General features: G+C 42.3%; 1 protein-coding gene across 1 annotated transcript in view; it reads left to right on the plus strand.

Annotated features, from left to right (window-relative positions):
- Positions 1-10,710, plus strand: part of LOC132835944 (adhesion G protein-coupled receptor E3-like) — a 52,221-nt gene extending 41,511 nt beyond the window's left edge. Inside the window, exons 17-19 of the mRNA XM_060855081.1 lie at positions 7,012-7,180; positions 9,419-9,520; positions 10,159-10,710. Of these exons, the coding sequence (XP_060711064.1) occupies positions 7,012-7,180; positions 9,419-9,520; positions 10,159-10,170 (283 nt within the window). The 3' untranslated portion in view covers positions 10,171-10,710. The remainder of the gene's footprint in view (positions 1-7,011; positions 7,181-9,418; positions 9,521-10,158) is intronic.
- The last annotated feature ends 1,858 nt before the right edge of the window (positions 10,711-12,568 follow it).

Consider the following 12,568-nt stretch of genomic DNA (forward strand, 5'->3'; position numbering starts at 1 on the left):
CTGTCATTGGATCAAGATCCTGGAATTCTTTTTCTGAGGATATTGTGAGTCAACCTATAGCACGTGGACTGCAGTAGTTTAAGAAGACAGTTCACCATCACATTCTCAAGGGCAACTGGGGACAGGTAATAAATGCTCAGCAATGACCATATCCCATGAGTGAACAAAAAAAAATCAAGGTATCCACTGGTTCATTCAGGATTTTGCTCACCCCCTGTGTTTAAGGGATTGTTTCTGTGGTGCTCACTACTTGGTATCTCATTCAAGTGGCCATCATTCATCGGCACGTCTCGACTATGTATAGCAGTATTCTTTTTTGACTGTGAGAAGCTTCAGGCAGGGATTATTGACTGGGTAGAGGGAACCCTTACTGGTTTTCTTTTCTGTAATGAAAGACGTTGAGGTGAAAGCCCAGATCCAAAAGGGGAAAACATAGGAAGTGAGTACCATGAGAGTTACAACAAATTTATATTTACCCAGCACATTTAGTGTTGTGCAACATCCTAAGAGGCTTCACAGAAATGTTAGCTGACAAAATGTGACACTTCAACCACTGACAATGATACTAGGGCAGATGACCAGAATCTTTAAAGAAGGGAAGAGATTAGGGAGATGGGGATGGTCATGAAAGAAATTCCAGAGCTTGGTATGAGGCAGCTGTAGGATCAGCCACCAGTGGTGAAGTGATTAAAATCAAGAATGTGTAAAAGACTAGAATTGGAGGCTGCAGAGATCTCAGAGAATTCCAGAAAGGATGAGGCTATGTAGGGGTTTGAGAAGGGTGAATATTTTAAAATCGAGGCATTGCATAACAGGGAGACAGCGATCATAGGAATGAAGGGGACAAGGTGCAAGTTGGGCAGATGAGCCCCAGCAATTTGAATCAAAGTAACATTCTTGCAGCTCATTCAGTTGGGATAAGCTTATGATTTGATTTAAACCCATAAACTCTCAAATATTAGATTCGCTGACTCATGGTGGTTTCAGTTAGCTAAGTTGGCTTGGGTGAGTGTATCAGAATAACTTCAGCACCATGTGTTCAGTTCCCAATCCAGCTGCATTAGATATGGGAACTGCTCTGGAGAGTGGAAGGCAGTGACAACTCACCACTGATTTGAAAACTTCTGTGAGGACTCGGCAAGATGGCAGTGATTCTGTAGAACTGCTGTGGATGGCTCTGCCTAACAGCCAAGGCATATTGGTGTTTTTTGCCATCCCTGGCCAACTTATGTGGAGGAATTACTGATTTAAAACCTCACAAAACGCATATTTGTTAATATTTGGGAGTGGGAAGGGTGCCAAAGGGAAAAGGAGCGAGCAAACAGCAGCAGGGAGGACACTCCCCTACAGAAAGTTGGGGCTGCGATTGGGGAGATCCATGAGGAGATGCATGCACAGGTCCAATCCATCATGTCCATGCTTTCACAGCATGGACAGGAGATCCAGGGCCTCAGGGAGCGGCTGGAGGAGTTGGAGGGTTGAACCAACGCCTCAGAAACTACGATGAAGTCCTCATCTGTTTGGATCCAGCTGCTGGAGTGAGAGGTGCGGGCCTTATGAGACCAGGTCGACAACCTCAAACATAAAGGTTGGAGGATGAACCTGCAGATTGTTGGGCTTCTGGAAGATGAAGAAGGTGGGCAGCCAGTCAGCTTCTTTGAAAGTTGGCTGCCGCAGTTCCTAGGCCTTCAAATCAAATCCAGCCTGCTGCAGATTGCAGTGCACAGTTCTGGACAAGTATACCGCCCCCGCCCGGTCCTAGTGCAGTTCCGTTCATACCAGGACAAGCAAAAAGTAATAGAAGCTTCCAAATTACTGGGAAAAGACCCACAGGCACTGCTGTATAAGGGGTCAAAAATCATTTTTTTCCTCGGCAGCTTTAATTTGAAAGAGGAAGTCCTTCAAAGAAGTTTAAAAAGAGGCTGAGGAACTTGGGTATCCTTTGTTGTCTCTTTTTTTGTTGTTATCTTTCTCTTGTAGTCACAAGTAGGGGTGACATGAAGCCGGGGATGGGCGGCGTGCTTATCCTGACTTTGTCTTTTTTTTGTTGATTTAAGGATCATCTCCTTGTTTTTTTTCCGCCTAAGGTTTGGGCACAGTCTGGGCTTGAAGGAGCTGTGAAGGAGGGGGTGGGTAGGGTAAGTGCCCCCTATGGGCAGGGGGCAGAGTCTTCCTTTCAAGTTGGTTTCCTTTGTAGTGTTTTGGTAGTAATAGTTGTTTGTAGTTATGATAGAGTAGTCTTTGTATACACAATTCTTCAACTCTGAGTCTTTATTTACTTGTGCTTGGCGCATTGTAAGCAGGATTCTCCCTCTCATGGGTTCAAAAGGTCTCTGAAAGGGGATGTGGCTAAGTGTCTTGTTAAATGGTGCACCTGGAACATCAAGGGAAGTCATTCATCTGTTAAAAGGAAAAAGGTGCTTTCTAGCTTTAAGAGGGAAAGGATTGATATCGCTCTGTTACCAGAAGCCCATCTTGATGGACAACACCGGAAGCTACAACAGTGGGGTTATGACCAGGTATTCTTTTCATCCTTTACTACTAAAAGTAGGGGAGTGGCAGTACTTATCCAGAAAAATTTTCTGTTCACATTATTAGAGCAGGTGAGCGATGAGCAGGGACGGTTTGTGATACTTAAGGCCCTGATACATGGGGAGGAATATGGCATTTTAAATGTCTACTGTCTCCCGGCGCATCCCCTCAAATTTTTGATTAGTGCCTTCTTAAAGCTGAGTGCCTTTGGAACACGGCACATTATTATAGTGGGGGGGGGGGAAGCAGATTTCAATTGCCTTTTGGATCTGACAGTAGACAGGATGCCTATTGGATCCCCAACGATTTCTTCGCAGGGCAAGTAGGTGGCTAACTTATGCAAGGAGTTGGGGCTGGTGGACATTTGGAGATGTCTTCACCCTACCAGCAGGGACTTCACCTTTTTATCAAACCCTCATAAATGTCACACGAGAATTGAACTCTTCTGGATTCGATTATGGGTTGTAAAATTGGGAACATAGCTATCTCTGATTACGCGTGGTATGTTTTGGAGCTTAAGGCCAAGAGTGGGGGGCTAGGTTTGCGGCACTGGCATTTGGACCCTTCTCTCCTTAAGGATTCTAAATTTGTGGAATACTTCTTGAAGGAGTTTCAGGAATTCTTTACTGTCAACTCAGGCATGGCTAGTAGTCCATCTATGCTATGAAAAATTACTAAAGTTTTCACTTGGGGATTAACTATTTCCTATTCGGCTAGCCAGACAGGACAGAAGGGGGAACAACAGCATCTACTTGAGGCATGGTTGAAAGCTGCTGAAATGGCATATTTTGTGCGGCCTTCTGTAACTAAACTACAGCGGATCACGGCCTTCCGGGCTGCCTTGAATTCAATATTTACACAAACCGCAAAGAATTAACTTGTTTTTGCTTGACAAAGGCTGTTCGAGTATGGGGATAGGCCAGGAAAGTATTTATCATACCTGACCAGGAAAAAGCATACTCCCAATCCGTCACTGCAATCAGTGCCGGGGTCCTTACATATAATGTCAAAATGATTAATGAGGCTTTTCAGAGTTTTTACTCTGAATTGTATTGGTCTGAAGGTTGTGAGGGCAGGTGGGCTAAAATGGAAGCCTTCTTTAAGAACCTGGACCTCTCAGGGTGATCTTGGAACCTTGACAGCTCAGGAAATGCAGGAGGCAGCTCGGCAAATTCAGAGTGGGAAAGAGCCTGGCCCTGATTTCGGGTGAGTTTTATCAGGAGTTTATAGGGATTCTGTTAGGGCTGATGTTGGAGAAGTACAATCACTCCTATATTCCTGAATGCTTACCACCATCTTTGAGAAAAGCTAGTATTTCCTTAATTTTTAAGAAGGGGAAGGTTCCTGAGGATTGTACATCATACAGGCCCATCTCTCTATTAAATTCAGATTTCAAGATTTTGTATAAGATCTTGGCGCTGAGATTGGAAAAGGTGTTGCCCTATATTGTTAAAGAAGATTAGACAGATTTTATAAGAGGCTGTAAGTCTACTAATAATATTAGAAGGTTGCTGAATATGGTCCAAATTTGTCAGCAACGATCGATTCAGGGATTGGTGATTTCTTTGGATGCAGAGAAAGCATTCGACAGGGTGGAATTCCTGTATCTTTTTTATCTCTTAGAGTGGTTTAAGTTGGGTGTGGGCCCTTTGCTAGATGGATGGAGATTTTATATCACCACCTTCTGGCCACGGTTGTCATCAACGGGATGAAGTCTGTGACCTTTAGGATTGGTAGGCATAGTCATCAAGGCTACCCCTTTTCACCATTGTTGTTTATGTTGGTGATAAAACCGCTGTCAGTGGCCATTCGTCAGAACATACCGCTCCGGAAGTGGGATCGAGGGTACACAAGATTACACTGTATGCGAATTATGTCCTTCTGTTTCTATTGGACCCGATGACCTCCGTACTCCATCTGATGCAATGTATCAATTCATTTGGGGCTATTTAAGGATATAAGATCAACTTTGCAAACTTGGAGGCTATGCTTTTGGGGAAATTCAAGGAAGCGCCAGAGGTTGAAGGTGGCCCTAGGTTCCCTTTTAAGTGGTCACAGTGAGGTTCCGATACCTAGGAATTTTTATTACCCTCAAGTTTGATTGGTTATTTCAGACTAACTTTGCTCACTTGCTCGACAATATTAGGTGGGATCTCCAGAGATGGGAGGCTCTTTTAATTTCATGGTTGGCTTGAATATTTCTCAATAAGATGAACGTTCTTCCTCGTTTGCTTTATCCCATATGCATGCTCCCTTTTATGTTTCCCAGGTCAACGCTGCGGAAGCTAATGGGTTGGTTTGTCCCTTTGACTGGCATTGTGGGCAGCCCCTCATCAAACTTACTAAATTACGAAGGAGCGGCACTCTGAAAGCTAGTGCTTCCAGTTAAATCGGTTGGACTATAACCTGGTGTTGTATGATTTTTAATTTTGTACCCCCCAGTCCAAATTGGAGTTGCCTCAAGGAGGGGGAGGATTTGATTTCCCTGACATCAGGAGGTATCAGTTGAGTTCCCTGCTGTCCTTTGCTAGCGATTGGGGAGGTAATGATCAGGGCTCAATATGGCTGGATATCGAGGCCTCCTGGTAAAGTGCCCTCTTATTAACCTATTGTTCATGGATAAGATGATAATTATGGACTGCTGCCGGAACACTATGCATCAGAGTGAGGGTTGCTTATCCAAGACTTCACCACTTACGCCTACAGTTGGTATGCCAGGCTTCTGACCAGGGGTGATGGACGCGGGGTTCAAACTGTGGGCAGTGAGAGGAGTGGGAGACTTGTTTGAGGAGGAGGTTATGATGTCTTTCGAGCAACTGAGCCACAAATAAGGGTTGCCCAGCAGAGAGCTGTTCCGTTTTTTTTCAGGTTAGCGATCTCATCCAGAAGAAGACCATGCTTCTCACTAAGCCCTATAAGTCCATTGCGGAGAGTTTGTGCTGTGTTCCACAAATACCCTTTCGGTTAGTGCCCTCTATTGCCTGCTGATTGCCAGGGCCTGGCAGGATATTAACCAGTTATGGGAGGTCTGGGAGCAAGAGCTAGGAGTGGAGATCTCTTCTGAAACGTGGGAGAACATATGGGAGAATGCGCGAAAGATCTCAGTCTCTAATAGGACATGCGCTACGCAGTTAAAAGTTCTGCACAGAGTTCATTTGGCACCGGACCATCTGGCGAAGTTTAAAAAGGGGCATTTCCAATGTGCCCCAAATGTAAAATAAGTGTAGGTACTCTTATCCACTGTTTCTGGACATGCCACAGGCTCAGTGTTTCTTGGAGAGATTGGGAGAGTATTGAGGACTGAAGTTTAAGTAGACCCGATATCTCTCCTCTTAGGTCTGTTGAATTTATCATCGTTAGATGGGCATGGGAAGAAACTAGTTAATATTCTTGCATACTGTGAATGGAAGAATATTCTGATGAATTGGGTGTCTGAGAACCAGCCGGGTTTGTTGGGATGGCATAATATAATTATGGAGCATATTCCCTTGGATTTTTTTTACAAATGTTGTGCATCACACAACAGACCATTTTTATAAGATATGTCAGCCCTATTTGATTTATTTGGATATAGACTTGTCGGCTATTTTGACTAGGGTGTTTGTTTAACCAGAACGGTTAAGTTTGTTGAGCCCTGGGCCCTGGAAGGGGGACTCCTGAGTTACTCCAGGACTATATACAACGCTCCCGTTCTTTTGATTGGGAACTTTTGCATAGCTATTTTGTGTTCTTTTGTGTTTTAATTGCTTTTTTAAAATTTATTACTTACTTATTTATTGGTGTTGTTTTGCGCAGTGTTAGGTTTTGTCTTTTATTCTTGGGTAGATTAGTAGTTAGTAGACAGTATTTGTATTGTAATTTGTGTTTTTTATTATACAGGTATTTGTTATTGGTTGTATTTTCAATAACTTTATATTTTCGTAAAGTCAAAAAAACATTTTTTTTTTGCTAATAATTGACATAAAAAACTTCTGTGAAAGTGTCTCAGAATGAAGTGTGAGCAGCCAACATGCCCAGAAGCTGCCTTTGGAGAGAAGTACACTACAGATCAGGGAAATCTTGACACAGGTAGCTGAAGAAAACATCCAGTTACATCCAGCTTAAGTTAATAAAAGTGTCAGTTTTTAATCCCTTCATTAACATATTTGTAAGCTTAATTAAAATTGCAAACTTGGCTCATGTCATGTTACCAGATATCAAAGGGCCAGATGTCAGGTAACTGAAATTACAAGAACCTACTCAATGGGTGTTCACAACTCTACCCTCCAGGCTGCAGACACACAGAACTAATGGTCCAAAGGGTCTCTTCTTGTGCTGCATTGTCTCTGTCGCTCTTGGAGGACAGATCTGGAACATCATGAGTAATAACAGCCATGGAATATATATGATGTATGATGTTACATAAAGTTTCATTCATGTTGATGAATGTTGGAGTATGTCCTGCTAATTTCCTGCCTAACCCAGGTCTCTTTTCCGCAGAATGTTGTCATTTAAAGCCATCATGCAGATGTTTATCCTGGGCTGTAGCTGGATTCTTGGTTTGTTTCACTTTAACGAAGAAACCCTGGTAATGGCCTATTTATTTACCATTGTCAACAGTTTCCAGGGCACCTTCATCTTTGTCATCCTGTGTGTATTAAATCCCAAGGTAGGTGCTATAGTATTATGTAGTGTTTCTAACACAGAAACTGGTCATTCTAAACAGCAGAGCCATACCACTGTTTATGTTCCAAATGAGTCTCCTTTTTACCCCTCTGGACAATATAATTTCCTATTCCTTTCTTTATTATGTGTTTATCCAGGGTCCCTTTAAATGCATCTATGCTTTTACTTTACCTGCTCCTGATCCTCACGAGTTCCACATTCTCAAAGTTAACAATTTTCTCCTGAATTCGTCAATGAATTTACTTGTGACAATCTTATATTATAGCCTCCAGTTCTGTCAGGTCACTATTCAGTTTTCTCATACTTACACCATTCATACTTACCCTATTTACTGGGACCTTGCACAATGTTCTTTCTTTCTCAAGTGTCCACTGGTAATGAATGTATAGCAAAGGTTATTTCTATTCCATACAAATATCACAAACCTTTTTTAAAACATTTGCTCATAAATTTGCACAGTGGAAATTTTCAATAAAGCAGAGATCATAGAATTAACCACAGAATGTTGAAATCTGTAATTAGATAACTACAACTGTACTTGGGGATAGGCGTAGGCCAGTCAGCCCTTTAAGCCTGCTTCAAACCATTTAATAATATCATGGTTGATCTGATTATGGTCTGAATTCCACTTTCTGTTTGCCACCATAACTCAGAAAATCCTTGGCTATCAAAAATCAATTTGACTGGGCCTTAAATGTATTGAATGACCCAACCTGCGTTGTTTTCATGGAAAGAGAATTCCACAGACTAAAAACTCACCAAGCCAAAACATTTCTCATCATTAAATCTTAAAAATGAGAGCTCTTATTCTTGAATTGTTTCTCCTTGTTCTTGTCTCTCCTTCCAAATTGGGAAAAATCCTGCCAGTATACACCTTTGTCAAACCCCCTCAGGATGTTGCATATTGCAGTAAGATAATCCCTCATTCTTTAAAACTCCAGTGGATAAAGGCCCAACTTTATCAACCTTTCTTTACAAAATGGGCGGCATGGTGGCTTATTGGTTAGCATTGTTGCCTGATAGCAGCAGGGACCTGGGTTCAGTTCCAACCTCGGGTGGAGTTTACACATTCTCCCTGTGTCTGCGTGGGTTTCCTCTGTATGCTATGGTTTCCTCCCACAATCCAAAGTTTTGCAAGTTAGGTCTATTGGCCATGCTAAATTGCTCATAGTGGTCAGGGATGCGTAGGTTAGGCACATTAGTCAGGGGTAAATGTAGAGTAACGGAGAATAGGTTTGGGTGGGATACTCTCCCAAGGGTCGGTGTGGACTTGTTGAATTGAAGGGCCTGTTTCCACACTTTAGGGATTCTGTTCTATTCTACATCCAAGCCCCTCATTCAAGGGAAGAGCCTTCTCAGAACTCCTTCTGACCTGATTACTTTTCAAATAAGGAGATCAAAACTACTCAGTGCCCGGATGTGTTCTGACCAAGGCCCTGGACAGCTGCAGTAATATTTCTCGACTTTCATATTCCATTCACTTTGCAATAAACAGCAACATTCCATTTATCTTCCTAATCACTTGCTGTTCTCACATGCTAACTGCTTATGATTAATATGCCAAGACATCCAGATCCCTCTGTACCTCTGAGTTCTGCAATCTCATTTCATTCAAATAATAAGCTCCCTTTTATTCTTTCTGTCAAATTGAACAACTTCACATTTTTCTACGTTATGTTCCATCTGCTAAATTCTTGCCATCTCATTTAACCTATCTAATATCCTTTTGCAAACACTCTTGTCTTGACAATTTAATTTCTTATCTATCTTGGCATCATTAGATAATAAAGCTACCATACATTTGACCTTATGTCCAAATCATTGACATAGATTGTTAATAGTTGACACCCCACCTATGAGCCCTGTGGCATCTAAGAAAATGCCCAGTTATCTCTCTCTCTGCTTCCAAACAGATAATGAGCACTTTGTCAATGCTAATATGTTACCATTCACACCAAAAGCTCTTGTGTTGTAACTGTAGCATTTTACCAAATGCATTTTGGAAATCCGTGTACAAATCCTCAAAAAAACTCCAAAAAATTAGTTAAAACATGATTTGCTTTTGACAATACCATGTGGATTCTGCCTGATCAAATTATAACTTTCTAAGCATCCTGCTATACCCTCCTTAAAAATTGAATCTATTGCATAAGTCAAAATGACTACATTGAGTTTACATGTCCAGGGATTATTAGCTGTGTATTGTATTTCTTCCCGTAAGGTGAGGGTCCAGTGCAAGAAATGGTTTTCCATGCTATTCAGATCAAAGACAATTGTCTCACCCAAGAATAGAGCTGCAATCATGCCAAAGAATACCAAGGCGGTAAGTGGTTTTGCTTGACCTCTATTCATGTTCTACTGACAGCAAATTGGTTGATGCCCACAGTTGGCTAAGTCAGATGCTTCAATGTTGGATTATTGGGCTGATATTCCACCCTGGTGTAAATTTCCAGAAAAGAATGGGTAGAAATGCAACAAAAACACATCGTGAAATTTGGTTCTGTCACAGAATGTGCTCTTCATATGCCTTGCCTAAAATTGTCCTGTTGAAGCCAGGGAAATAACAGTGAGGAGAACAGGTAGTACATTTGATGCTGTCACTGTCCAAGAACAAATGGCATTGCAGGGATTCTGTTTCTAATTGATCTCCATCTCCCTTTGGCAGTCGTATGTTACTTTGGTAACAACCAGTAGATGGGCTATTGCATCTGAGCCTGATTCTGTTCACGTGTATTGTCAGCAAGTGTCACTGGATAGCAGAGCCCCTGACTAGTATTTCTCTTTGCTAATCCAGAAGGCCGTTTGTCATCCAGTTTGCTTCAAAATGAAGCTGAGACTATTCTAATCAGCATGGCTGAAATGAACTCATCTGAACCATCAGAAAACCCTGCACTTTTGCATTTTTGACAGAAAGTAACTCACTGAATGCAATCATAAAAATTATTTTTCATTTTGTTGTAGAGCTCAGGGTAATGATGAACCTGCTCTTGTCACACACTGTGTGGGATAGACCTGACGGATGAAGAAGCAAAGACCATTAGCTTTACTGCAATGATATGGATGGACTTTTGATAGCTACTTGAATTGACTGGTGTTTGTGCCAAGGACCACGCACAAATCAGACAAGAATCTCATTTCTGGCAACAGATGCATTGAACTACCACCCTCTGCAAGCTCCCACTCCAAATTTAATGTTATCAAGACTAGTGATTAGTACTTGGCCATTCCTTAGTCATCACTGTGTCAAATTTTAAAATTTCCATGAGCTAAAAGTGGGAATTTTTTTCCCATTTGGGAAAACCTTCAGTGCCTGGACTGCAGAGGTTCAGGTTTGTGGTCCATTACATGTTTCTGAAGACAATAATTGCTGAGAACATCCGCAGCTCATGAAAAATGTTGAAATGTTACATATTACTGTACACATCCTTAACTGTGTATACGTGCTCGGTAGAAGAACTGAAACTGTGACAACAGTAAAGTCTGTTACAAGAATGAATATTTCTCCTGAACCTGCCCTAGACCATGGCTCAGTTTGTCATCTCGTTAACCTCTGAGTGAGAAACCAAGACTTCCAGCCTAGTTCCTACACCCACCCACATTACAGTTAAGCTGTATCTGTTAAGCTAAAACCTTTGCCTCTCTGTTCAGGTGAGCATCAAGAAACTATCAGAGGAAGATGTAGCAACTGTGGAGAAACAGCTTTCATGGAATTCCTACAGTGTGGAAGCAGGCCATTTGGCCCTCTGAAGAGCATCTCACCCAGATCATCATTTCCCATAGCTAACCCAACTAACCTACACATCCTGGATACTATGGGCAATCCACCTAATCTGTTCGTCTTTGGGTTGTGGGAAGAAATCAGGCCATCTGGAGGAAACCTATATAGACACAAGGGAAATATGCAAACTCCAGAGATAGTCACCTGAGGCTGACATCAAACTCGGGTCCCTGACGCTGTAAAGCAGCAGTGCTAACCATTGAGCCACTGTACCTTTGGTGATTTATGAGACCTTGTACAGGAATCACTAGAAACTAGTGGTCAGGTAGAAAAAAATAAATCCAAAAGGCTAGTTAAATCATAGAATCCCTACAGTGTGGAAAAGGCCCTTCAGCCCAACAAGTCCGTGTTGTCCTTTTCATCAAGAGGACTGGAATACAGAATGAAATGAATCTGCCTATCTGTTTTTACTTATTGGTTTGGTTCAAATGTATGGGCAAGATGATGCGGTGCTCTGCCATTGCTTTCTGTAGGATGGCAGAGCAGGTGGCTTTCTCACTCTTACCATTGACTGTAAACCCGATTGGAAGGATTCATTGGCTTATAACCTATTTGGCCACATTATGGATGCAATAGCTTTGGGCTTATGGCCAGCAAATTCTGGCATGGGATTTGAACTTTAAGTTTCTGGTTCAGAGGTAGGGTCACTGCCTCTGGGCCACAGAACCTCTTGAGATTCAGTCCAGCTGTATACCTTCCTGGTGAGTCACCATCTAGAGAACCACATTCAGTTCAGGGAAGGCATCCTGGTTTTGAAGTACTAGAGTTTGGAGTCCCTCGAAGGATACTGTAGTTTAAATGGATTTCATGGGATAGATTAGGAGAATCAATTTCTGCTCATCATTGGATGAAGAGTGGAGAGTCCAGATCAAGGGAACACAACGATATTGTTGAGAACATAGAACAGTACAGGGAAAAAATGAGTTCTGCAGCTGCTGGAGATCAGAGTTGTGAGTGTGGTGCTGAAAAAGCACAGCAGGTCAGGCAGCATCCAAGGAGCAGGAGAATTGATATTTCGGGCATATGTCCTTCAAGAATGAGGTTCCTTTCTTGCTGCTTCCTGCTCCTCTAATGCTGCCTGACCTGCTGTGCTTTTCCAGCACCACATTCTCAACCCAGAACAATACAGCAAAGTACAGGCCCTTTGGCCCATGATGTTGTGCCGAGCATTTATCTTAATCAAAGATCAACCTAACCTACATGCCCCTCAATTTACTGTCGTCCATGTGCTTGTCTAGCAGTTGCTTAAGGTCCTTAATGTCTCTGATTCTACTACCACTGCTGGCAGTGCATTCCATGCACCCACCACTCACAGCATGAAGAACCTACCTCTAACATCTCCCCTATATATTCCTCCCATCATCTTAAAATGATGACCCCTCGTGACAACTGTTTCTGCCCTAGGGTAAATCTCTGGCTATCTACTCTATCTATGCCTGTCATTACCTTGTACTCCTCTATCAAGTCACCTCTCTTCCTTCTCTCCAGTATGAAAAGTCTGAGCTCACTCAACCTTTCTTCATAAGACAAGCCCTCCAATGCAGGCAGCATCCTGGTAAATCTCCTCTGCACCCTTTCTAAAGCATCGACATT

The sequence above is a fragment of the Hemiscyllium ocellatum genome, chromosome 45 (genome assembly GCF_020745735.1).
Source record: "Hemiscyllium ocellatum isolate sHemOce1 chromosome 45, sHemOce1.pat.X.cur, whole genome shotgun sequence".
NCBI lineage: Eukaryota > Metazoa > Chordata > Chondrichthyes > Orectolobiformes > Hemiscylliidae > Hemiscyllium > Hemiscyllium ocellatum.